At 53.3% G+C, this 27,814-nt stretch overlaps 1 protein-coding gene across 3 annotated transcripts in view; it reads right to left on the bottom strand.

The window, feature by feature from the left end:
• LOC144944063 (uncharacterized) overlaps window positions 1-27,461 on the bottom strand; it is a 110,125-nt gene extending 82,664 nt beyond the window's left edge. For all 3 annotated transcript variants that reach the window (XM_078872110.1, XM_078872112.1, XM_078872111.1), the window contains exons 1-4: window positions 27,084-27,461; window positions 6,082-6,536; window positions 4,116-4,208; window positions 3,624-3,791 (exon numbers count right to left, since the gene is read on the bottom strand). In XM_078872110.1, the coding sequence (XP_078728236.1) occupies window positions 3,624-3,791; window positions 4,116-4,208; window positions 6,082-6,429 (609 nt within the window). In that variant the 5' untranslated portion in view covers window positions 6,430-6,536; window positions 27,084-27,461. The remainder of the gene's footprint in view (window positions 1-3,623; window positions 3,792-4,115; window positions 4,209-6,081; window positions 6,537-27,083) is intronic.
• Window positions 27,462-27,814: the final 353 nt, after the last annotated feature.

Below are 27,814 nucleotides of genomic sequence, written 5' to 3'. Positions count from 1 at the left end.
TTGTATAATTGTACTCTCCATTTTGCTTCGTTCTACTACAAAGTTTCAACTATTTTTTTTTATAGTTATAATTACTTTTAATATTTTATAATTATAAGATAATTTAAATATAATATTCTGAACATCTGCAGTTTTAGTTAGACGTTGAATATTTTCAAGTGAATTTTATGCTAAATTTAAGCTTTCCAACGCCTACAACATCAAAGTGCAGCGCCACATTAAATACATGGAAATATGGTTTTGGGGGGGTGGCAGAGCTTTGTGACGTCATATTTGAGAGAGGGGTCTGACTATTTGTGACGCCGTGTGACGAGGGGCGGGGGTCAAAAATCGTCCAAAGTCACAAGACGTCATTTATGGGCGACCCCTAATTTTCACCCAACGTACCCGCCCGGAGGTCTCGCACGTCAGTTCCACCCTTCACTGCTAGAGAATGGCCCACGGAAGTGCATATCACAGAACCACTTCAGAGAGACCTTCAAATGATCGCTGGTCCACACAGTAATAGCACCCCCCCCCCCCCCCAGCCACCTGTCCCACCACCGTAAGTAATGATCACAGCGTGACAGAGAAATCGATGTTTTTAGTTATGATCTATCCACTGCGTGACGAAGGCCCCTCCAAGCCGTCGCCATCTCTCACGCTTCTGCGACGTCACAATCCGCCTGGCGACCTGCACGCGGCCTGGATGTGCCATAAACATCGCAGCGGCTTTTGGCTCGCCATTGAACAAAGACGGTCACCGCATCGCGCGCTTTCGGATGCGCTTCTGCGGACGCCTGCAAACGCTGTTGCCTTCCTATTCGGAAGCCACTGGGAGCTAGGCACTTTTAAATCGAGATTGAAAAGTCATTTTTTTTCAAACACATTTTTTGGGGGGGTTTAGTTTGCGGTCCTTCCCCCGCACCTCCGGTTAGCGCGGTCGGCTACGTACGGTGCGAAGGGAAGTTCCACATGCGGTACGTACACAAACCAAGGTGGCACAGACTCGCTTCATCGGCGTTTCTTTGTACAGTCGTCTCGTGACCGTGCCTAGTCCATTATCTCGCGACGCTGGAGAGCCCGGTGTGCATCTCTGTGCGTGTGTACATTGAACTTCTTTCGCGCCGTACGTAGCCAACCGTGCTCGTCGGAGGCGCGGCGGGAGGACAACAAACTAAGCGCAAGGTTTCATCACAGGCGGCGGATGAAGAAGACCTGGACTCGGTGCTGGCTCCGTGCTCTGCCCTCCCCTCTCGAGCGCCGCGCTCGACAGCAACGGGGATGTGCAGCCGCCGAGTGCGGCCTCGACCCCACGGGAGCCGTGCCAATGTTGCTGTTGCTGCTGCTGTTGCTGCGTTCATGTTGTTCTTGTTGTTGTCGCTGCTGTTGTGTGTTATGTTGCTTTAACGCTGCTGTTGTAACTGCTGCTAATGTTGTTGCGGTGAACGTCATCGTTGTGCACGCCTCTGCTGCTAATGCTTTGTCGACTCGCAGCTTCGTACCCGTGGCTACGCCGTCACGGGAAGGGGAGTTGTAACGAATGGGCAGCGAGCGAGGGACGGGGCAGGGAAGAGAGAAGAGGAAGAAGGGAGGGGGGGGGGACGAGAGGAGAGGGATGGAAAAGGGATGGAGACACGGGAGCACGGGGTGCAGGAGGGATCAGAATCGGAATCTTTATTCATACTGAAGGAGGAATCCGATGAGCTATGAAGCTCTTTTTCACAGATGTCCAGTAGAGGCACAACGACAAAGGATACAAAAAACACGACAGGAGTGCGAAGTATAGGAAAAGTGAAAAAAAACGATAAGGAGAGGGAAGAGGAAGAGAGGAAGGAGGAGGAAGAGGAGGAGAGGGAGGAGGAGGAGAGGGAGGAGGAGAGGGAGGAGGAGAGGGAGGAGGAGGAAGGGGAGGAGAGGGAGGAGGAGAGGGAGGAGGAGGAGGAGAGGGAGGAGGAGGAGAGGGAGGAGGAGAGGGAGGAAGAGAGGGAGGAGGAGGAGGAGGAGAGGGAGGAGGAGGAGAGGGAGGAGGAGAGGGAGGAGGAGAGGGAGGAGGAGAGGGAGGAGGAGGAAGGGGAGGAGAGGGAGGAGGAGAGGGAGGAGGAGAGGGAGGAGGAGGAGAGGGAGGAGGAGGAGAGGGAGGAGGAGAGGGAGGAAGAGAGGGAGGAGGAGGAGGAGGAGAGGGAGGAGGAGGAGAGGGAGGAGGAGAGGGAGGAGGAGAGGGAGGAGGAGAGGGAGGAGGAGGAAGGGGAGGAGAGGGAGGAGGAGAGGGAGGAGGAGAGGGAGGAGGAGGAGAGGGAGGAGGAGGAGAGGGAGGAGGAGAGGGGGGAGGAGAGGGAGGAGGAGGAGGAGAGGGAGGAGGAGAGGGAGGAGGAGGAGAGGGAGGAGGAGGAGGAGAGAGAGGAGGAGGAGAGGGAGGAGGAGAGGGAGGAGGAGGAGAGGGAGGAGGAGGAAGAGGAGGAGAGGGTGGAGGAGAGGGAGGAGGAGGAGAGGGAGGAGGAGAGGGAGGAGGAGAGGGAGGAGGAGGCGAGGGAGGAGGAGAGGGAGGAGGAAGAGGAGGAGAGGGATGAGGAGGAGAGGGAGGAGGAGGAGAGGGAGGAGGAGGAGGAGAGGGAGGAGGAGAGGGAGGAGGAGAGGGAGGAGGAGGAGGAGAGAGAGGAGGAGGAGGAAGAGGAGGAGAGGGATGAGGAGGAGAGGGAGGAGGAGGAGAGGGAGGAGGAGGAGGAGAGGGAGGAGGAGAGGGAGGAGGAGAGGGAGGAGGAGAGGGAGGAGGAGGAAGAGGAGGAGAGGGAGGAGGAGAGGGAGGAGGAGGAGGAGAGGGAGGAGGAGGAGAGGGAGGAGGAGAGGGAGGAGGAGGAGGAGAGGGAGGAGGAGGAGAGGGAGGAGGAGGAAGAGGAGGAGAGGGTGGAGGAGGCGAGGGAGGAGGAGAGGGAGGAGGAAGAGGAGGAGAGGGATGAGGAGGAGAGGGAGGAGGAGGAGAGGGAGGAGGAGGAGGAGAGGGAGGAGGAGAGGGAGGAGGAGGAGGAGGAGAGGGAGGAGGAAGAGGAGGAGAGGGATGAGGAGGAGAGGGAGGAGGAGAAGAGGGAGGAGGAGGCTGCATGAGGGCCTCGACGCTGCTGCACGGAGCGGCGTGCGTTTTCACCGTGGGCGGGGAGAAGGGGAGGAGGGGTTCAGAGTGGGAGTGACCACATGGACGTCACGTGGTTTACGGGTGGCTTGAGAGATGTTTTGAATGTTGCTGTTAACGTCGTCATGATGAACTAATGCTGCGACCTATTTTTGCCAGTATCAAAGTACGAAACATGTAAATAGGTTTTACCCTTTCTGGCAATAGAACAGGAGGTGTTAAGATGTTCAAACACCAAATAGAAACCTCTTGCAAGGAATCAACTCTTAACCACGCATACTGGCGGTGAACATGCAAACAAACACGCTCCGATAATAAACGCTTTGCCTTTGAAACTGATTGGCCTACACCAGAGACATCTTAACACCTGATGCATTGCCAAAAAATGTAAAAGCCATTTTTGTTTTCCACGTGAACTAATGCCGTTGCCGCGCACGTCTCTCCCGTCGTCCCCGCTGACGTCGCGTGATTGCCGCTGCTGCGGTCGTTTGTTTGTCTGTTTGTTGCTGGCGCTCACGTGCTCCCCCCCGCCGCCGCCGCCCCCCACCGCCTGCAGGATGTCGGGCTGGCGCGTGAAGTTCCCGTTGGAGTCCTGCAGGCAGCGCACGATGCGCTCGCGCAGCACCAGCGTGGACACGCGAAGCTGGTGCCACAGCAGGTGCGCCGCCTGGATGTCCAGCAACACCTGTGCGGGTGGGGGGAAGGGGGGGACGGAGGAGGAGGAGGAGGGGGGGAGAAACCCCCACAACCACCAAACTGTTACTACCACACAGCCACCATCCTCAGTTGTCATCTCGTTACACAACAACAACAAAATTAAAATTCGAAATGGCAAATGTCTCGACCACGACCGGCACTTCCACAACCGGACAGCACTTCCACAAGCACACTCCCAGGTGTCACCGTCGCAATCAAGGCGGGCACAAACACAGCAGCCGCAACCACCACAGCCACAGCCACAACTCCACGGCTCACTCCACCGCAGCGGCGCCGAACTCCACCGCCCCACCTGCACGGAGACGGCGAGCAGACGCAGCGGGAAGGCCGTCTCGAGCAAGGCGTGCACCACCTCCACGTGGCTCGAGATGTCCTCGCTGATGTCCTGCGACGGCACGCACGCACGCACGCCACTCAGCCACACGGTTGCCACCCCAGGATCTTATCTAAAAGGAATGTATCGAGCGCCTTATCCAAGGCGGTTTACACGGAGTTAAGAACGGTGGTGGAGATGAGGTGAATGAAATAGATGAGAGGAAGCAATGGGGACAAATCTGTGGTGCGTGAATTCCGTGAAAGTGAAATCGATGGCAGTAAATGATGACGTGTAGATTGATTGGATGGGTCAATTAGTGAAAGCCACGGAATGAGAATATGAAGAGGGAGCAGTAACGGTGGCGGTTATGAGGGGGAGATTAAGCGGGGGGGGGGGGGGGTTCGTGGGGTGAGCTAGGGGTAACAGTGAGAGAGTTTTGAGTTCGGAGCGGAAACTTAAGTGAGCGAAGGGGACCGCTTAATATGGCGGGGGGAAGTTTGTTCCAGTGAAGAGACTGGACGAGAAGAGCAAGGAGACATACAGAGAGAGAGACGACGGCAAAGATTGAGAATCATCATCAGCAGCTGCTGCTGTCCTGGGTAATTTGCAAGTCCTCCCGGGGGGGATTAGATGCCCCGCGTTTTTGTCAGTTGCTTTGTAACAACAACAGCAGCAGCAATAATTATACATTTGAATGCGTCGCTCAAGGCCGTGCGCTGCACGCGTGGCCACGCTGCTGTGAGACCTTCCGCCCGTGATGGGCCCCGGTTTTCTGAACCTCAGGGAGGTGGCCACCGCATCCCGCCGGACCGAGAACGAACAGCTCCACGGAAACCGATTCTACCGCTCTCGGTAAATGACGAGAAACTTCGCGAGACGCAAAAAGTGTGTGCAGGCTGCAGAAAAAATAAATCAAGAATAATAACACTGGTCAACAAAAAATAAACTTTTTTTTCTGGCCTGGACTTTTGCAGACTAATTTCAGGGTGCTGATTCCAAATCTGATCTCAGATTTGCTCTATCACATCAAATTTTTATGCTATCGGCATACCCTATTTTCATTGATTTTACCCGAAATTAACTCTGTCACTTATGATTAAAAGTTGTTGCGAGTCAGTGACTGCTTTAGTGTTAAAATATGGTGCTGTATTTTTAGGATAGTGTGTTTATAATATAATTTTATGTAGATATCCACATTTATTTAATTTTTTTCTTCTGCAGTTTTTATTGAAAACGCAATATTTGATATCTCAAAAACCTGATGTGATAGACAAAAACTGATGCCAGATTTGAAATCAGCACCCCAAAATTACCTAAAAACCGTTGGAATACCTTATGCCAGAAAAAGTGTGTTGACCAGTGTAATTAATGATAATACGGTGAGACCTCGACATTCGCGAGGGGTTGGGTTCTTGAAAATCGATGCGAGAGAAGAATTTTCTGCGAACGTGGAGGCCGTGTTTCCATAGGGAACGGGGGGTTACGTTCCCCGTGTGGCCGACTGAGTATACGCGAGAACATCTCAATGTCTCGCAGAATTGATCCTGCACTGTACGTTTGCTTAGTTAAATTGTGCAGCAACACAAATCGATACATGCACCAAGGCAACAAAATATAATTAATAAAATCAATGCATTTTACTATAAGTTTGGAAGTTTTATTTACCTTGACGTAAAACGACACGGTTAATTGGAAGTTAACGAGAACTCATTTCTCTAGACCTGTTTCTTCTTGTTGCGTTTAGTTTGTTGTTCTTCCCCCGCACCTCCGATTAGCGCGGTCGGCTACGAACGGTGGCGTGAAAGAAGTCCAACCCACACACGTGCAGCTCGTGCGCCGCACCTTCATAGTCACGCGTCGACAGCACGCGGCACCCACGGACTGCTCGAGGCTACACGGCCGGGGGGGGGGGGGTTCGGGGGGGTTCGCGTGCGGCGCCGACCTTGAGCTGCACCAGGTGCAAGTCGATGTGCCGGTTGCTCGTGTCGTGCTGCACGAACTCCGCCAGGTCCCGCACGCGCTCCGCCGTGCGCCGCAGCCACTCCTCGATCTCGGGCAGGTTGAGCACGGCCCCCCAGTCGGCCGGCGCGTAGAGGGGGGGCAGGCGCTCGTACCAGCCGCCCTCGTCCGCCCAGCCGGCCGGCTCGCGCTCGAACGCCCCCAGGGCCCGGCCGACCGGGCCCGGCCCCACGGGGCGGAACGCGCGGCCGTCCGCAGCGTGGCCGTAGAAGTTCTGGTTCCCCACCCGGGCGTCGCCCAGGTCGTCCTGCATCAGTTTCTTGTCCGGCATCGCGGCTGCGGCTGCTGCGGCGGTGGCCGCGGACGGATCCTCAGCGCCGGGAGGAGCCGGGGGGACAGGTGCTCAAGGAGCGCGACCTGCTGCCGGCCCACCTGTACCTGCGCTCACGGCACAAAAGACAAAGATTCCCCCCCGGATAGCCTTCACGGAATGCTGGGGCAAGGGCCGTGAACGACGAGTACCTGTGAAGGCCGGCACGGCGCAAGAAGGGGTGGGCGGGCAGCACCACGCCTTTGTGTGCCGAGTGACGATGTTTAGACACTGCACCAGGCACTCATTTCAGGCTGAGTCGACCTAAGGGAGGCCCAGGACCATTTCAGATAACTGATGTTGGCCGTGAGCGGGAATCGAACTTGAGTCGCCGGGTTTGTAGTGCGGAGTGTTAACCGCTACACTACCGCTCACAGCACACACGCGCACACACTGACACACACACGGACACGGGCGCACACTGACACACACACAGACACGCGCGCACACTGACACACACACAGACATGCGCGCACACTGACACACACACAGACACGCGCGCACACTGACACCGGGCCAGGCGTCTCTGGCGTGTACACCGACGTGTATTGTGGTGGTTCCCCGTGGATCACCGCCGACCCCTGAACAAAACGTCTCCTCGTGGACCACGGTGCGGTGAGATGGAGGCGACGGGGTTCTACGAAAACGAGAACTCGTCGTCGCCCGCGCCGGTTCCACGAACCGCTTCCCGCGGCCTTGCGGAGGGCGCCGGCGTGGCGCGCGAACCGCCGGTTGGGAACCACTGCCCCGGTGCGCGCTTGCCAACCGCACCGATTTAGGCGGCAGGCTGCCGATTTATTTGGCAACCGCACCTCCGATTAGCACGGTTGGCTACGTACGGTGCGAAATAAATTCAACATACATAAGTACATAACTACCGCCACGCCCCACCGCCTTCAAATAATTATTTCCCAAAAAAGACAAATGCGTATGCGGTTAAAATTATTGAATAAAATCGGCGACCTAACATTGAAATCGTTCGGGTGGGAGAGGAAGCCGGCAGCAGAGTAGTGGTGTTGTGTTTCTCACCGGTTCAGATGCCACATGCCGGCACCGCCGGGGGGCTCATGGGCGCCTCCCCGCACGGGTGGCCAGGGCCATCTGCTCCGCCCTCACTCGCCACCGCCAGCGTCGACGGATCGTTCGTAATTATCAAGTGAAAAAAACTAAAATAAGAATCCGCTTGTCGGCTTCATTACCGGCAGCATCGTAACGATCGCTTAGCGGCAGCGGCAATCAGCGCACCGCGCCGTGAACCCGGCGACCCCCGAAATCCATTAACGGCCAACATCAGCGGCGCGCAGCGATATCCGAACCGGTCCCAGGCACCGCACCCCGCAACCAGTGCGGACCGGCGCGGCCCATGCCGCGCATTCGTGGCAAAGCCCTCCATGCAGCGGTGGATCGACGAAGAAGGCCCGCGAATTGAATCACGCGCCGACAAAAGGGCCACGATGCCTCCTGCTGGCTCCGGGGGTGGGTAGGGGGGGGCGTCGTGGAGCTGGGAAAGCACTCACGGAGCGGGGAGAAGAAACCCAGCGGCGCTCATCCGGAACGATGGATGCGTTTATTTATTTATCCGCGTATTTATTTATTTATGCATCGCTCAATGGGGACGTCACCCGCTGCAGATTAAATTTGCACCCCGGCCCGATCGTCCGGACTCCGCAGAGGACAGCGACGTGGAGCCTCGCATTTACGCACAGCAGGAGGGTGTCGACAGGAAACACGGCGGAGAAAGAGGCCGCGCCGAGAGGAACTCTTTCGTCGTCTCACTGGCTACCCGTGCAAATGAGGTGTTGCATATTCAGGTTTTATCCAGGTGTAATGCGGGCGTAAGCGACCTTCCGGATGTGACGTCACGGGGGGTGGAGTCATGTGACGTGGGTGGAAGGTTCGGGTCCTTAAGCGGGTAAACCGGAAGGGGAAGTCAGTCGGGGTGTGAGCGGAAAAGAGTGAGGCCACGCGGGCGGGTGAGAAGAGGGGGGGCACCGACGGCTATCGGGAGCCAACCCCGAAGACAAGAGGAAGCTGCGGAGTGGTGTGCAGCTGCAGAGGAGACAGCCAGAAGGGCTGCGTGTTAGAGGCAGCGGTGTGGCTGCCAGGAGGAGCTGCGGAGAGAGAGAGAGACAGCACGAGGCTGTCAGAGCTGCGGAGGGAGAGAGGGAGACAGCACGAGGCTGTCAGAGCTGCGGAGGGAGAGGAGTTGCAGCGAGTACAGCCAAGGGGGGCTGTGTGAGAGAAACAGCAGCGGGGCTGCTGTTGTGGATCGGGCCGACATTGGAGTCAGCACCGTGGAGAAGCTACAGAGTAAAGACAGCCGTGTGGGTGTACAGCACGAACCGAATAAAGGACACTGAGCCAGACATCGTGGTCCAGTCGTTTATTACACTGGTGTCGGAAGTGCAACGGCATGTCGAAACAAGTGAGGAAGAAAGTTAATCCGGCGCCTGCATCGGCTTCTTCGTCCGACGACGACGAACTCCCTCCAACCACGGATCCTGTTGGGGTGGTGGAGGAGAGCCCGGCTGAGGCGACCACGGGAACGGGAGTGGAGGATGTTGGCGCGGTGGCGGGTCCGTCGACATCTTCAGACGCGGATCAACGATGGCAAGCGATGGCGGTACAACTGGAGGCACTTAAGGACGTCCTGGCGCATCTATGCCATCTCGTCGCGCCAGGGACGATGGATGATGCAATTGGTGCTCCGCGGGCCGCCACGTTGCCTGTCCTGCCGCCGCCATTGCCCACGCGGCAAGAGGCCGCCATTTTGCGCGCTCCGTGGCGCCAAACCGCCATCTTGGCCACGCCGCGGGCCGACGCCATTTTGAATTTGCCATCACAACCACCACCATTGGAAGACGGCGGGAAGAGGAGTCGGAGTCGCCACCTTACAACGGTTAAAGAATTTTCCGTCGGTGGGGACTGGAGCGCGTTCGCCTGCCGCTTCTTGGCGGCGGTACGCACAGCAAGATGGACCGATGCGGAGGCTTTGGAGGTGTTGCCGACTCTCCTGGACGACGAATCTGTCCGATTCTTCCGTTCCATAACGACCGATAAGAAGGCAACTTTATGTGGTGTTTTTCAAGAAATGGCCGATGCTTATGAGCCACCAGATGATGCGCATCGGCGATTCGCTCAACGACAACGAGCACCAGAGGAGTCGCCCGTGGCGTTCAGGGGTGCGGTGCTGGAGCTGGCCATGGCAGCTTATCCTGAGACGCCACAGGACCTGCTCGAGCCTCTCATATTAGGGAAAATGTTGGAGCTGTCTCGGGATCTAGGGATCCCCATGCCTGTGTGTGGGCATGAGAAGCTAACTTCCCGGACGGCTGCTAAGTGTCTCGATGCGCAATTCAACCTCCGTCGCTGGAAACAAGTGACGGCGTGGACGGGGGGGCCCGTCAAAGAAGGGGATGCGCTGGGGTGGAACCCTGCGCAGGCTGTCTATGTTCCGGATGACCGGGGCCCTCAACAACTGACGGCCGCCTCCGCTCCATGGACGGGACGCGGCGGGCCGAGACCGCGCGCGGCGCTACCAGAACGGGGCCGTCAGGAGGCGAGGCCTGCGCTTCGGCGCAACGAGGCCGAATGTTTCCGCTGCGGGCGTAGGGGCCACTACGCCAGAGACTGCTGGGCCCGCTTCCCGGCTCCGCCGCAGCAGGAGGCCTCGGCACCGGTCAAGTCGGCTAAAGATCCTCCGAAACAGGCATGTCGGCACGCACCAGACACTCGGCAAGGCTTTACACCTCACCCATCACCGTCGTTGCGCCATCCTAACGTTGTGGTTAAAGCATGCCCTTCGACGGGGCCTTGTCGCTCGGTCACGCAGTGGCGCAAGTTGGCACGGAGAGTCGTCGCGGCCGCTACGGGCTCGTCCACTGTACCGGGGTCTATACAAGGGGTGGACGTACGCATTTTGGTCGACTCCGGCGCGTCTGCGACTATTATTTCGGATGTCATTTTCCATCTGTTGGGCATCCCGCCGGGGGCTGTGCGTCCGGTTTATGGGTCGTGCGTCGCTGCGAACGGGGGTAGCATGGGTATCGTGGGTCAGGTGGATGCTAAGATATCTATTGGGGATGTGTCGGCCTCGGGTGTTGTGTTGATATCGAGATCTTTGGCGGTTCCTTGTTTGTTAGGCACCGATTTTTTGGCTAAGATGCCCATTTTGATCAAAATCAATGAGAATTGTATTGAACTGCCGGGGGGCCGTCAAATCTCGTTTCTGCCGTCGCCCTGGGGGCGACCTGCTTCGGCCGTACAAGTGCAGGCGCTGTCCGTCGCATCTGTGGACATCCCACCTGGTACACAGATGCTTATACCCTTGCGGTATCGGAAGCCCCTGCCTGATCGGCTAGGAGCAGTAGGGGTCTTGTTGTCACCGTCCGCCACGATAACAACCGGGTTGGCGTTAGTGGGGGCACAGACCATCGTCCGGCCGGATCAATTACCGTTTTTACAGGTGCTTAATGCGGGGGGAGAAAACGTCCGTGTCCCGGCCGGTACGGTTGTGGCACATGCCACTACGGCGTTTGCGACCCATGATTGTCCACATAGCCGGGGAGTTGTTGCTGGGGTTTCCGAGCCAAGGAGTTCGGATGATCGTTGGGTTGCTCATTTATGTGACGGAAATTCTTCCCTGTCCATGGAGCAACGTGGTGCGCTGCGTAAATTGTTGTTGACATATTCCGATGTGTTCAGCTCCGATGATTTGGATTTGGGCCGCACTTCGTTGCTTTACCATCACATTGAGACGGGCGATGCTGCCCCTATTCGATTAAATTCGCATCGGATGAGTCCTGCGGAGCGAGAACACGTACGGGGGGCAGTGGAAGACATGTTGGCTGCGGACATTATATCGCCATCTAACAGCCCATGGGGCGCTCCAGTCGTCTTGGTTAAGAAGAAGGATGGCAAATTGCGATTTTGTGTTGATTTCCGCAAATTGAATAAGATATCGGTGGCAGATGCGTACCCCCTGCCGCGTATGGATGACTCCCTCGACGCATTGTCGGGGGCTAAGTTCTTTTCCACACTGGACCTCTCTTCGGGATTTTGGCAGCTTCCCCTTGACGAGTCCTCACGGGAGAAAACCGCATTCCGTACGCCGCAGGGGTTATTTCAATTCAACTGTCACCCGATGGGATTGAATGCGGCTCCTGCTACATTTCAAAGATTGATGGAGCTCGTTTTGACGGGGTTGCAGTGGGAGACGTGTCTTATATATTTGGACGATATTATTGTCTTCAGCCGCACATTTGATGAACATTTGACGCGGCTGGAGACAGTGTTCACGAGGATGCGTTCTGCCAAATTGAAATTCAAACCAAAGAAATGTCACCTACTGCAACGGTCCGTCCGCTATTTGGGGCACATTGTGAGTGCCGAGGGAGTGTCCACGGATCCGGAAAAGACGGCGTGCGTCCGGGATTGGCCGACTCCGGCCACCGTGGGGGATGTTCGGCGGTTTTTGGGATTTGCCTCGTATTACCGAAGATTTGTGCCGGGTTTTGCGACGATTGCGAGGCCCTTGCATCTCCTTACGGGTAAAGGACGGAAGTTTGTTTGGGGACAGCCGGAGGAGGCGGCCTTTCGGAGTCTGCGTGATCTATTGGCCACGGCCCCAACATTGGATTATCCCGATTTCGATCACCCATTCATTCTTGATACGGACGCGAGTGACACAGGTATTGGGGCGGTGTTATCACAGTCTAAAGGGGGTGTAGAGCGTGTCGTGGCGTATGGTAGCCGAGTCTTGTCTCCTGCGGAAACCCGCTACTGTGTCACTCGCAGAGAACTATTGGCGGTTGTTTTTTTCCTACGGCAATTTCGACCATACCTCTACGGTCGTTCTTTTATTGTGCGTACGGATCATGCGGCCTTGCAATATGCCCTTAAAATTGACCAGCCATCCGGACAGTTGGCACGTTGGTTGGACACGCTACAGGAATTTTCCTTCCAAATTCAACATCGGAAGGGAGTGCGCCATGCGAACGCTGACGCACTTTCCAGATTACCGCGGCGCGCCCCTTGTAAATGTGAGTCGGGGACGCATAGGTGTTCGCCGATTCCAAACCCCCCTCAGCCGCTTACGTTGGCCGTCGAGAAGTCGGACACTCCGATGGAACCGGGACCGGCTGACGGGGTTTTGAATCTGCCGCGGTCTGTCTGGATCCGGGAACAGATGATGGATGAGTCATTGGTGTCCTTGCGGAAGCGGTCTGCTAGGGACAATGGGAGTCCGAGTACGGCTATGGGGCCGCAAACCGCTCTCCGAGATGGTCTGCTTATGTGGCGGGAGGGGTTCCAGGAACGTTGGCGCCTGGTGGTACCAACGTCCTTGCGATTCGAGTTGATTAGAACCCTCCATTGTGACACTCTCTTACATTTAGGGGTGCAGAAGACCTTGTTGACGTTGCAACGTCATTATTTTTGGCACGGCATGGCGACAGATGTCGTAGGGCACGTGCGCGCGTGCCCTGCGTGTGCACGACGTAAGCCGCCGAAACATCCTTACGTGCCGCCTCTCCAGTCGATTCAGGTGTCTCGAGTCAATGAATTGGTGGCACTGGACATATTGGGACCTTTTCCACCATCGGCGAGGGGTAATAAATATTTGCTGGTAGGGGTTGAGTACCTCTCCCGTTGGCCGATGGCCTGGCCGTTGCCCGATCAGTCGGCCGCGGCCATTACCGACGCCTTTTTGTTTGGGTATATTATGGATAAGGGGGCGCCTGAGAGACTCCTCACGGACCAGGGCAGGAATTTCTCTTCTAAATTATTGGCGGAAGTGTGCGCGGGCCTTGGGACTAAGAAAGTACGGACATCCCCATACCATCCGCAGACGGATGGTATGGTTGAACGGCTGAACAGGACATTGTCTGCCATGCTTTGCCATACCGTGAGTGAACAACAATCAGATTGGGATCTGCACATCCCCGGGGTGCTTTCGGCGTACAGGATGACGCCTCATGCGGCTACAGGATATTCGCCGTTTTACCTTATGTATGGTCGGGAAAACGTGCCGCCGGTGGATGTGCAATTGGGAACTGGGGTGAAGGGACCTCGTAAACCACTTCCTGAATACATTCAGGACACAGTTCGCCGAGTCACGGAGGCGCGGGAGAATGCCCGCGTGGCTACGGCCAAAGCCCAGGCCCGGAACGAGCGATATGCGCGACGGTCTGAGGGGGAGTGCCCTTGGAAGGTTGGGGACCTAGCCTGGCTTCATTGTCCACAGGTACGTCCGGGGACCTCGCCGAAATTGCACAAACCCTGGCATGGTCCCGTACGCCTCATTGCGGTTCCCAACCCACAGTCAGCACGCGTCCAGATTGGGTCTCGTCGCTGGGTTGTGCATACGTCGCGCTTGAAACCATATGTTGCTCCCTTACATGATGCGTCATCCCCCAATGTTGCCTTGCCGGGGTCTGTTGCTGCTGACTCTCCCCTGCCTGCGTCCATTGATCTTGCTAGAGCGCCTGTCGTACCTGTTCCAAACAGGCCGGCCGTGACATTGCGGGGGACGAGGGGCCCTGCTCGGAGGACGCCTGCCAGGTCTGCGGGACCTTCGAGCCCTGCAGCCCTTCCGACCCAGCTGCGGGCACGGTCACAGGACAAGCCCAAGACTAACTCTTTAGGGACACGGGACGTCGGTGGACTTCCAGCTGCGACAGGGGGATTACCCCCTGTCATTCCTCGACTTTCATCGCGTTCCCGTTCTGCGAGTGGGCCGCCGACCGTCCGGGACGGGCCGGCGACCCGCACACGTTCCAAATCGCTTACGTTTCGTTGATTGTTGCTGTCTTGTTATTTTTTTTCTTACAGTTGTATTTATTGCATGCTTTTTGTACGTTCGTTGATGTTAATTGCGTTGTTGTTGTTGTTCTTGCTGTTACATTGTATGCTTAGTGTCCTTTAGGGGGGGAAGCTCGGTTCGCCGCATTACGATTTGCTATTGGTCAGCCGAGGTCGGCTGGGATTTTTCTACGGGGGAGGGTGGTGTAATGCGGGCGTAAGCGACCTTCCGGATGTGACGTCACGGGGGGTGGAGTCATGTGACGTGGGTGGAAGGTTCGGGTCCTTAAGCGGGTAAACCGGAAGGGGAAGTCAGTCGGGGTGTGAGCGGAAAAGAGTGAGGCCACGCGGGCGGGTGAGAAGAGGGGGGGCACCGACGGCTATCGGGAGCCAACCCCGAAGACAAGAGGAAGCTGCGGAGTGGTGTGCAGCTGCAGAGGAGACAGCCAGAAGGGCTGCGTGTTAGAGGCAGCGGTGTGGCTGCCAGGAGGAGCTGCGGAGAGAGAGAGAGACAGCACGAGGCTGTCAGAGCTGCGGAGGGAGAGAGGGAGACAGCACGAGGCTGTCAGAGCTGTGGAGAGAGAGGAGTTGCAGCGAGTACAGCCAAGGGGGGCTGTGTGAGAGAAACAGCAGCGGGGCTGCTGTTGTGGATCGGGCCGACATTGGAGTCAGCACCGTGGAGAAGCTACAGAGTAAAGACAGCCGTGTGGGTGTACAGCACGAACCGAATAAAGGACACTGAGCCAGACATCGTGGTCCAGTCGTTTATTACACAGGTAAAGAAATAAAGGCGCTTATGTATACGAGTGAGCCTGGGTCGGGTTGCCACCATTTTCACTTACTAATATATCTCCGGCAGCCTATGGGTCTACGGTTAGCACGACCTCGGTTGGTACACAGGAGGTCGTGGATTTGATCCCGACCCTGGCGCCAGCTTGCGTGTTCTCCCCGTGGTCGCTTGGATTTTTCTTCGCGTCCTCCAGTTTTTCGCTCCACGTTTAGAATCATGCATTTCGAGTACTTGTCCGCGAAAAATTTCCACATGATGATAAGCCACTTCCGTTGTGCTATCATTTGTGATGACTAGGTCACTGCTCAAAAATAGCTGTACAGCCCAGTGGGGCCTTACCTGGTAAAATAGCAATATAGTCTAATATATTTAGTTTAGTTCTATGATCAAAACTGTGCAGTTTTCCTGTAATAAAGTTCAGCACAGCAACACCGGAACAACTCACTTCCTGTAGCCATCCCAACACAGGTGGGGGTGGCAACGCCTCCGGGTAGATATCGTGGGATACCTTTTTGCGAGTATCAAAGTATGAAAAATAAGAATAGTTTTTACCCTTTCTGGCAATACCACAGGAGGTGTTAAGATGTTCAAACACCAAACAGGAACCTTTTGTACAGAATCAAGTCTGCATTAACCACAGGTACTTGTGGTGAACATGCAAACAAACACGCTCTGATAATAATAGATTGCATTGCCTTTGAAACTGATTGGCCTGCACCAGAGATAGCGGCCTTCTTCATGGCCTGGTCTTACCGACCGCCAGTGTCAGACCAGAGAAGGACGCCAAAAGGCGGGCAGCACAAGGGCAATGCCACGCGTATCAGAGCATTTAGACCTCGGGGTGAGCAGCAGCTATAGCATGGGACATTTCGCCAGTATCAAAATATGAAAAATGAGAATAGTTTGACCCTTTCTGGCAATAGAACAGGAGGTGTTAAGATGTACAAACACGAAAGAGATACCTCTTGCAAGAAATCAAGTACTGCGTTAACCACAGGCGCCTGTGGTAAGCACGGTTGGCTACGTACGGTACGAAAGAAGTTCAGCATACATACGTACACATGCACGGGTGCCATATTCCTGGTTGTCTGGGTCAAACCCAGGCAGGTGGCAATCCAATCACAAAAGTTTTGAAGACTCAAATATTGCCAACAAATCCACCGCACGCTGTATTCCCGTTTGCGAATTTTTACCAGAAAATTTGATCCATGTGTTCGTTTGATTTTTTATTAATTTAAGCTTTGGCGAGGTTTAATTTTCTACTACACGCCAGACATTATTTTTGATGGCAAGGCCGCCCCGTGCAGGAAGGCAGTGGCCGGGTTCGCCTTACGAATCTTGTATCGATGCGTGAGCGTGAAACCTCAGAGCAACCGAGGCCAAAACAGAAGGAACAAAATAAAACCGGGACGCGCAAAGCAAAAAAACCCAGGCCTGCATTTTTAACAGCCAAACGCAGAGAATGGATTTTGTGTTGTTGCTATCTCATTCACAGGGCAAATAATTGACATCTTGTTTTCGCGGTTACAGACGTCAAACTTAATTCGAGAGAGAAAGCCTTCACGCTCGACTAGCAGGGAGAGATGAGAGAGAGATGAGAGTGCGAGAGATGAGAGAGAGATGAGATGAGAGGGCGAGAGATGAGAGAGCGAGAGATGAGAGAGAAAGATGAGAGAGCGAGAGATGAGAGAGATGAGAGAGAGAGATGAGAGAGATGAGAGAGCGGGAGATGAGAGAGATGAGAGAGAGATGAGAGAGAGATGAGAGAGCGGGAGATGAGAGCGATGGTGGGGGGGGGGGGGTTGAGGGTGCAATGGGTTTCCAGCGCTGCACAAATTGGAGTGCAAGGAGGCCTCGTCTAAGTCCATTCCGAGGGCGCCAGCCACGCGAGTCCATGGCAGCTGTCACCGAGAAGGGCACTCTCGCGTTTTCATTGCATTACATCAACGTCGGGATTTTTCCGTTTTATCTCCAAGCGCGTTCCCCGCCTCTCCGACCGGCGTTGTGTTACGAGATTAGGGGGGCCGTGTCCCCCCCTCCGCCCCCATCAGAATGCTCCGTGTGGCGGTGAGCGGCGCATCGCCGCCTCTCAAAGAGTGGCCGTGTGGGAGATGGACGGCGTCGTCCTCAGAACAACTCCAGGGACGGTTCAGCCAAAGGAAGGGCCCGGAGCATTTCGTTTCGCTCCGTCGCTCGTCAACCGAACGTAAATGTTCATTCACGGAGGTGCAAGATCTCTCTCTCTCTGTGTGTGCGCCGCGTCCTCTCTCAAAGTCGATCATCACGACCGTATTTCCATTCAGCTGTAATTAAATTCGCTGTCTTCCCCGGCGTCTTGTACCTATCAGTGCGTCCGTTCAAAACACGTTCGTATTCACTCTCTTCTTCTTGGTTCTTTCGGTAAAGTCACGTAGAAGGGAAGTAATAAAATAATAAAAATAAAACATAATAAAATAATTCTGACGACGTTTCGGCCACAACGCAAATAGCCGTCCTCAGGTGAAAACCAGGTCTGTCGAGGCGACAGCGTCTGAATGAAATAGCACACGTGCTTGGAGCATATATGTAAGTTGGGTTGGAAGGAGGGGAAAGGGCGCCTTGACAATGAATTTTCATATCAAGAGGAATTTAGCATATTTATGGGAAATGCAGGTATGTGATTAGTACTACATATGCCCGTGCATTATGCAGGACGGCTGCTTGCGTTGTGGCTGAAACGTCGTGAGAATTATTTTATTATGTTTTATTTTTATTATTTTATTACTTCCCTTCTACGTGACTTTACCGAAAGAACCAAGAAGATGAATCCCTGCAGTCACGAAAGCTTTAAATCGAAATTCACTCTCTTGCTATCTCAGTACAGGTCCCAGAAATCTAACTTTGCCTTTCTCTGGTGATTCTTGTGAATTTCATTCGACACAATCAGCTGCGTTCATTGACAGAGCCAAATCCGCAGGGGCTTTTTTTGTTGGTATAAAGGTAAAATAAAATAAATAAAATACAAACATTTTGGTTTATTTGTTGTTATTGCTGTCGTTTTTATTGTTGTTATTGTTGTCATTGTTATTGTTTTTGTTGTTATTTTTGTTGTCGTTTTTGTTGTTTGTGCAGCAATTACAAAAGCAAGGATGGTGAGAGATGGTCGCACTTGGGAGAGGCCTTCACGCAGCAGTGGATTGGCCATGGCTGCTGTTGATGATGTTTCCTTGCTGTCATTGGTGACCGGGCTGAGACCCTCACACCGCGACTCTCGAGATCCCAGTTTAATCACGGACGGCAGGAAGTGCCATGGTGACAAGATGTTAACTACCTCGCCTGGTGTATAGGAGATCGTGGGTTCGATCCCGGGCCTGACGCCTGTTGTATATTTGGAGTGTGCACGTTCTCCCGTGATTGTGTGGATTTTTCTCCGGGTCCTCTGGTTGTTCTCTCCAACATTTGGCTGCTGTAAATGTCCACGTGATGATAAGCCACTTCGTTGAGCTATCATTTGTGGCCAGGTCGCTTCAGTGGGCCTTACCTGGTCAAATAAAACATTGTTAAGTTTAGACAGGCAGCACACACTGGCATCAGCCATGCTGTCACGGAAACACCGAAGTCACCCCCCCCCCCCCCACAGAAGTCATCCCTCTCTCGCCGAGAGCTCGGTGAGAAAACCTTAGCGGTGGAAAGCGTTACCCTCCCCTCCTTCCACCACGACCTCTCAGCGTGGCCAGCTGCACAGCTTCATTATTCGTGGGGCACCCCAATGCCTCGAGCCACGATGAGAGGGAATGAAAGAACGTTCTCTCCACGTGCAGCACCATGCCGATGATGGAGGAAGTCAGAAGTGAGTCGCGTTTGAAACCGCATCAAGGCAGGCGGTGAGCGTGGGCCGGCAGGTTGACTTGCTGGAGTCAGTGGAGTGAGTTCCTGCTGCTCAAAAGTGCATTGAGTCATTGGTGCTCACACCCTGCTCACGACAGCTCTGCTAAGCCAGTGGTGGGAAATTCCACGTTACTATGGCGGGGTAAGTCTATACCGTTGTTGATTGCCCCCACAAAGTGGTGCTCGTTTTATTGACCCGCCGGGGGGGGGGGGGGGATGATGGGCTGAGTCAATGCCCCCGCCCTCCAACTAAAATTTGAACTCCGCGACTTTGCGATTATGGGGCAACTCGCCTGGCCGCCCAAGCCACGCGGCAGGCAATGAGATGTAGAGCGTGGAGTAGAGTAGACATCGCCAAACTCCGTGCGTCTAATGTAGAGGTTGATGGTCGCCGTTGAAGCCGAAGATGTTTTTTGGGATCACGCGGGAGAAGACACTTGCGGGAAGCACAAACGGCCAAGGATGGAGCCCTGTGTGACACCTCGGGCACAGGGGCTTATGGGAGGGAGGCGGCCCCTGTATAGGCGCGTAGACGGTGCTGATCTTAAAGGTGCATTGAAAAATGTTGATACTCCGACTGATGCTCCTGCTGTTGTGAAATGACTCATGCAGCCAGCTATGGCTGAAGGGTTTTGGTGGTACATGTTTATGTCGTTTATTGTGAAAATTCGGTCACAGTTCCTATAATCACTGTTACATTGCTTTTATGGCTTTATTTAGGTGATTTCGAAAAGTTTTTTGGTTTGGCCATGTTTTTTTTTTTTGGCCATGTTTGTTTGTTGTAGTACGGAGTTAGACTGATGGCCTTAATCTAAGTTGTCTTGTGGTTGTTGTTGTTGTTTGACTTGCATCCCACTGGGATTTTTTCACACAGCGTTGGTGTACGGTGCTTTTTCTGCAATATTTTGCCGTCTTTTCTTGGATTTTTCTGTTTGCACATAATCACATAGTCACTTTAAGATGTTTTCTTATTCATGTTTTAGTTTTTTGTTTGTTGCGGTTGTACCCGATTCAAGAGCCGAATGGCTCACAGGGCTTTACCTAATAAATGAAAATGAAAAAAAAACCTGTGGCATGGGAGGCGCGAGCGGGACCAGGGTGGAGGTGTGGGTGGAGACGCCTCCATAGCAGGGGAGAGGTCTCGGAGAACTAGGAGCGAGTTCGGATCCACGATCTGAAGAGAGACGGAGGTCATTTACCACCTGTGCGCAAGCAATTGCGGTGGAATGGCCCTGGCGGAAACCTGATTGCACTGGGTCGTGGAGACTGTGGAGGGACAGGAGTCATGTGAGTAGGTGACCCCTGCTATGAATGAGCGGCTTGAGAGAGGATGGAATTTTTGCAGGGATTGCTGCGGTCCAGTGCGGGGAGTTTCTTCAGAATGGCAGTGAATGGCTTGTGCAACGATTCGGTGCACTTTGTACTCCACGGGTCTATGGCCAGTGGTTATTCTCAACCTTTTGTTGGCTGCTACTGTTGTACCCCCTCTCCCTTGTTGCATTTTGTTTGAACTGAGTGCACCCTCCCCCTCTTGCCTGACCCAACACGGTTCTGAGGAGTAAATGTATGAATAATGAATGTAAATATTTGAACCAATTGTCCATTTTGTGAGGTGTCCTAACGAGCTCGTAACTGCAAGCGAATACAACTTCAACGGACGCTCGTCATGCGAGAGGTAAATTATTCGCGCTCGCTGATGACTCTTGAAAGCCACATTGTTTACGATCACTGGGGTTTAGGAAGGTCTTTTGTATAGTTCTAGGTTGCCGTATGGATTACAATTTTATCGAAGTTGTTTCATATTGGCAGATGCGTACATGATTATTCAGCAATAACTCTGACCACGTACGATATAATTTCACATGTTTATAAATCACCCCACGTACCCCCTGGGGCATTTCCACAAACCCCCAGGGGTCCACGTACCCCCAGGTGAGAGCCACTGTTCTCTGGGTCTCCATGTGAGTATGTGAGGCTCTATACGAACATATGGGTCTATATCTGAGTCTGTGCCTCTTGATGCGACTCTATGGATCTGTATGCGAGTCTGTGGGTCTCTTTGTGAGTTTCTGACTCTCTGTGTGAGTCTATGGGTCTCTGTGTGAGTCTATGGGTCTCTGTGTGAGTCTATGGGTCTCTGTGTGAGTCTATGGGTCTCTACGTAAGTCCATACATTTTTGTGTGAGTATATGGTTCTCTGTGTGAGTCTATGGGTCTCTGTGTGAGTCTATGGGTCTCTGTGTGAGTCTATGGGTCTCTGTGTGAGTCTATGGGTCTCTACGTAAGTCCATACATTTTTGTGCGAGTATATGGGTCTCTGTGTGAGTCTATGGGTCTCTGTGTGAGTCTATGGGTCTCTATATAAGTCCATACATTTTTGTGTGAGTATATGGTTCTCTGTGTGAGTCTATGGGTCTCTGTGTGAGTCTATGGGTCTCTGTGTGAGTCTATGGGTCTCTACGTAAGTCCATACATTTTTGTGTGGGTATATGGTTCTCTGTGTGAGTCTATGGGTCTCTACGTGAGCCCATACATTTTGTGTGTGTATATGATTCTCTGTGTGAGTCTATGGGTCTCTGTGTGAGTCTATGGGTCTCTACGTGAGTCCATGAATTTGTGTGTAAGTATATGGTTCTCTGCATGAGTCTGTGGGTCTCTGCTTGAGTCTACACCACAAAATGCAGCGTCTAAATATGATTGCATCTCAAGACCATCGTGCAGACAGTGTGCACGTTTATAATATAGAGAGACAGAGGCAATTAGGGCCCAGTAAAAAAGAAAAGTCTTGAACGTTGATGTCAAGAGGAGCCGACAGAAAACATGGATGGCTTGGGAACGAGAGGTCCAGACAGTGGGAGCAGCAGAGGAGAATGAAAGAACTCACTGCAAGCTGGTAGGGGCCTCGCTAATTTATCCTTCCAATTTTAGGTGCGGCTAACTCGGCCCATGAACATTATCCCGTAATACTATTTGGTTCTTTCGGTAAAGTGACGTAGGTGAAAAGAAAAATAATAAAGAATAAAATAATACAAATAAAATAAAATATAAATGAAAAACAAAGAGTATGGACCCTTGCAGTCACGAAAACGTCAAATCTAGAATTAACCCATCATGTTTAGTTAAATAAGTAACACTTCGTGGTAAGTGAATAATAATTGTGGTATATCATTTTCTGGCATAGGAATGTGGAAAGTCCACCACTGGCTCTAGGTTCACTCACTGGGAAGAGCAACGACCTGTTCAGTGCTCACTGGAGCAGGAAGATGCCAGATCTTCTAATTAGCTAAATGAGGAAGTCATGGTACATGTCATAATTACTCTGAGAGACAGATAGAGGAACGTGTGGTTTGGAGAACACCCAGCAAGTAAAAGATGTCACGTTGACTGTTCAGAAAAAGTGAGTGAGCTTTCGCAGGACACTACTGTATTTATACATTTTTATGTAACCGGGTAAGGTCCATTGAGCTATGTAGCTATTTTTCAGAAAAGACCTCGTCACGAATCATAACGCAACGAAGTGGAAACTCACGTGGAAATGTATAGCAGCCAAATACTCTAAAAGCATGTTGATTCTAAATGTGGAGGACCCAGAGAAAAATCCAAGCGACCACGGGGAGAGAGACATGCAAACTCCAAATATATAGGCGTCAGGGTTGGTATCGTACTCACGACCTCCTGCATACCAGGCGAGGGAGTTAACATCTCACCACCGTGGCTAGACGGGACGATGCGCCGATGGTCGAGACTAACGACGGAGTGGCAGCTAAAGGAGGGGACTCGCACGAGAAGATATCGGCCACGGAGATCGAGCGACGAAAACAGATTGTGTGAAAGGTGACACGTGGATAGTTACATCGGCTTGGGGAGACCTCCAACCATCAATGGAGTGATCATGGCTGATGCTTGCGGTGTAATAAATGGCATTAATGTCAACTTATAACGCTCCATCGCCGCACAGCATTCGCTCGCTCTCGTAGAGAGAGAAAGGACAACTCAGAGCCGCGAGGAGCCACGCGGGGAGTCAGCGCCACCAACAATTGCCCAGGCTCTGCGGTCCTCTACACATGAAGGCGTTTTATCGGCCAATCAACGAGCGTTTACACGCGGGAGGAAAACCGGAGCACCCGGAGAAAACACACGCGTGCGAGGGGGAAACACTCAATCCCGTACCAACCGAACAGGTGGGTGTCCACATTTCCGCTGTGCCGCCTTCTCCTGGCAAGCCAGGGCACGGCACCTCCTCGACACGCCCACAGGAAGGGAGGGAGTGTCGCTGCATTTGCGTGCGGTCATCCACCAACCCTCGCTGCTGCCTCCCACGGTGCTCGGTTACAGGCAGCCACGCGCGTAGCCACCACCACTGGGCACGTGCCAAATTTGGGCGTCGTGCAGGATTCCACAGGCTCTTAAATACAACACATTCCTGCGGAAGGAGCTGGTAGGAAGGTTGGGTTGCTCGGTCAATGGCCAGGGTCAACGGCGGCGTGGTGTATTCCGCAAATATGCCCGACTGTGAGGGCGGGCACAAGCCGGCGTGAGTAGGTTAAACGTTGAGTTTTATAAGGGCACCACGGGGTGACCAGCCCCTCCCCACCCAGCCCCACCCCTCCCACCCCCTACTCAGCCCCACCCTCCCCACCCAGCCCCTCCCCACCCTCCCCTCTCCACCCAGCCCCACCCCTCCCATTTTTGGATGCACGACGGACGGACACAATAATCCCCTGTGGGCTGGTGTAACCAGGAGGTTCCTACCAGTATTATATTTTGAGAGCTTTGTCAAACCATGGGCAGATGAAGGCCTCCCCATACCGTTTATGTCGGTGAGGGAAGTCATTTGACCATACCTCACCACACTTGGTCATCATGGCAGCTCCTTATGGCTGTGATAAGAAGCGGCCCAATTTGCAAAAATGCGAAGCAAAATCATAATTTGCCACGATCAGTCCACTGCCGGATGAGGGCCTCAACTTTATATACGACTGCAACGTCATCATTGTAACGTTACTGATGGCAACACAGCTTTTCGGGGGTGAGGCGGTGGTCCGGTCCTTTACGCGCCGCACTACGAACCCGACGACCTGAGTTTGATTCCCGCCAATGGCTCAGATCAATGGGGAACTGGTCCTGTCGCTATGTCCCTCCAACTTTGTCAACCCGCGCTGGCCAGCGCGGTGAAGTGTGGGTCAAACAACGCCGCGTCACGAGCACGGCGGCATGGGTGAGGCATTAGTCCCGCAGCGGATTAACGAACGGCTGTAAATCGTTATTTATCCCTATCGTGAAATGCGGACGATGACGGAGTTGCTGCCAAAGGAAACCAAAGCGGCTGAGAGGACGTTCCACTGGAGGAGATGGAGCGATGAAATCAGCTCGCGTGAAGGTGCTCGGTAGATTGATAGTTAAATGCATTTCACATGTTTAACATGGCCATTATTCAGATAATCATTACAATGCGATTTTGTTCGACAGAATTGAGATTTGTTACGTTTTCAACGTTTTTTTTCTCCAATATTCTGTCTCCTTAAAACGACTCCACGGATGTCAGGTCGCCCTGCAAGAGGCAATGTTGCACGCGTGTCGACGGGCACTGCGTTTTCATGCCAGTGGCCAATTCTAGAACGATGTTTACTCACTTGACATATAAACTCCCCCCCCCGGCCAAAAAAAACATCCAAACAATCCCGTCGACAACAGAGTGGGCAATAAAGGGGACACACACAAAACATCGAGAGAATGCGAGACGTTCCAGCCAGTTGAACACGTAGTGGGCTTTCGTGACCAATATTACTCATAATAAAGGTTTTTGGGTTAGATCGCGTAAGGGGCCGTCCATAAATGACGTCACGCACCTGGGGGGGGGGGGGTCAGACATTTGTGACGATGTGTGACGAGGGGGGGGGGGTTTGAGAAATGTGACGTCACATCAAAATGCGCAACTTTAAATATAGACAACACGTTCTACTTAATTAAATAGATTTTATGTTTTCTCCTACAACATCAGAGTGCAGCGCCACATTAAATACGCACTACAATGACAATAGTTTAAAGCGATTTGAAGCATGTTTTAAGTTTGGGGGGGGGGGGCAGAGCTTTGTGACGTCATATTTGAGGGGGGTCTGACTTTTTGTGACGCCGTGTGACGAGGGGGGGGGGGGTAAAAAATCGTGCAAAATCGCGTGACGTCATTTATGGACGGCCCCTTAGTATAAATGTGCAAATCGATGATGCTGGATGTAATTACCAGCGAAACGTCGTGCTACTCAGATTGTAAATGTTGTGGATTTACTCTCCAACACACGGGTCGGCTGAAGTAGTCACTAATTGGCGTTTTGTTGACGTGACAAATCCATTACTAATTGGCTGTGTCGGGTGGTGGAGGGTTACGGCACATTTATACTTACGCGATCTCACCCAACAACCTTTATTATCGACGTTTCAGCCATTGGCCCTTCCTCGTGGCACATGAAGCGGCAGGCCAGAGGTACATAAGAGCGGATGTTAAGAGTTGTCGACTGAACCTTGTGTACAACATGGGCAGAGCTGGTGAGGATTCAACTGTTAACCTTTCTTCTGATGACCAACCTTGAAAATGGGCACGTGAATAGTTACCTAATAGCTGCTATTGAGCAGCAGACGCAGCCTTTCAGAATGAAAAGTGCATTTCCAAATAAACCCATTTCGATTAAAGGCTAAAAATAAATGTACGAGACTTTGCGTTGCGCACTGCGCGACGACTTTGCGGGGGAGGCCATCACCCAGCAGTGGATTGAGCATGCAGGGAGAGCTAGAGAGAGACACACATTCACTGTACGCGCCTTTTGAGCGGTTGAAGGGCCCCGCCCTTGCCGTACATTTGTTGATTGGAAGCCCCCTGGCTGAGATCACGACACCAGACACCTTGCCAGCAGCCCCAAGGCGAGCCGTGCAATCGGCGCCCCCTACAGCCCCCAAACCCCAAGGGCAAGCAGCATCTAGGCAGAGGGTTTTGTTAAACTGGGCAACATTTTTGCCCCCCCCCCCCCCGTGTCTTCCGTTCAAATAAAAATAAGCGTTTTTTTTTAAACCAGAGAATATTGAGAAATGAATTATTATAAGTCGCATTTCCCTCCGTGCGCGCGCGGGAATTGAAATAATGACATCTTCGTTCTTGACATTTTAAATTCCCCACCCGCCCCCCTCGCATTTGGCGCGCGCGCACCCGCCACCCACCGCCCTCGTTGGCCCACGCGGACGAGGCCCCCCCCCCCAGACCTCGGCCCTCGTGGGGGGCACGAGGGCCCCCCCCCCGTCCAGCAGGGAAGGGCCACGCCTCGGCCCCGTCGCTCGACTCGTAGCTCGCGGCACACCGAGACGCCCATTTGTCCGTCGGTATTGACGCCGTTGAGATAACGGTGAAACATTATTCTTGTGTCCTCATATTGTGTTAACAGGCAGCAACAGCATCAACAGCATCATCATCAACAACAACAGCATCATCAACAACAGCAACCAAGCAGACACGTCACGAGTTGATTTTTTGCTGCTGCGTTTGGCAATGGTGCACACGCACAATTAACAGCAACGGCTTAACACATCAGTCAATAAATAACACTGTCGCCCTAAAAGGAATTAAAAAAATAACCCGATACCAGTGAACGTTACGCCCAATGGCCCTCCTCCACAGCACATGGAGGCACACACAGACACAATAACATCATTATTTACACACACATACGCGCTTGTTTATCGCTGATAATTTAAACGAAATAAACACGGAACGTCGTGTTGTCACGATGTACATTATGAAATCGTTAACGTTTAAGCGATATTAACATCATAATTTATGATTATTGTGAGCGGTTATGGTTCGTCAATCCACTGCTGGATGAAGGCCTGTGAGTGAAAGGTGCCTCGAGCACCGACCGCACACACAACCATAGCGTGCACGATATCAATCACAAATTCCGAAATAGCCAATTGCATTTTCAAGACAGGCCTCGCCTCGCCTCTGTAGTCGCCTCTGGCTCGTCACAGATGGGCGCGCTCATCATCCGAGCCGTCACATTAAAACACGCAAACAGCAACAAAAAACAACCGAGGCCTACATTTGAAAATAAAAACAAAGCGAAGACGTGCCCAGTATCATGGCCGAGGGGTGAAGCGAGAGGCAGCGTCTTACCCGTCCGGCATCAAAAATCCTCTCGCTCTCTTCCCCGATCCTCCTCCTCCTCCCTCGTTCCAGCCACGCCCGCCAGTGATGCTGCTGCTGATTCTGCCTCTTAAGATGCTGCTGCTGATGCTGGTACTGCTGCTTATGATGATCACGGTAATGTTGCTGCGGCTGATGTCACTGCTGCCTCAGATACTGTTGCCGTCTGCTGCATCTGATGATGACGACGATGCTGCTGCTGCTTGCTGATGTCACTGTGCCTGTGAAACTGCTACCGATTGATGCTGCCTCTGATTTTGCTCCTGGCTGCTGCTGCTGCTGATGATGTCGGTGCCCTGCCCTTCCCCTCTCCCTGACGCCGCTCGGCAGCCAATCGCGGGCAGGCCCTGGCCGAGGATCCTGGGATACCTGCTGGTTGCCGGGGCAATGGGGACGTGATGGACTTGCTTAATGAGCGAGGGGGACAGCGGGAGGGATGCAGCAGCGGTCAGATGATGGCAGCAGAGGGCGACCGCCACGCTGACCTATCCACGGCGGTGTTGTTTATTTGACCGATGGATACACCGCGCGGGATGGACAACGTGCTCAAGTGATTCGCAACGCACAGGCGGGCACGCGGCGCGGCGTATTTCATATTACGCAATGGGCGAATGCGGCCACTGTGGATGAGTTGAGGGGTTGCAGAGAAACGCGTTCAAGTGTTGTCACGGGAGGCGTGCATGTGGTTTCACAAAACGGTC

The sequence above is a fragment of the Lampetra fluviatilis genome, chromosome 33 (assembly GCF_964198595.1).
Source record: "Lampetra fluviatilis chromosome 33, kcLamFluv1.1, whole genome shotgun sequence".
NCBI classification, from domain to species: Eukaryota; Metazoa; Chordata; class Hyperoartia; order Petromyzontiformes; family Petromyzontidae; genus Lampetra; species Lampetra fluviatilis.
Note: the sequence above shows the minus strand (reverse complement) of the source record. Positions and strands in the feature narration are given on the sequence as shown.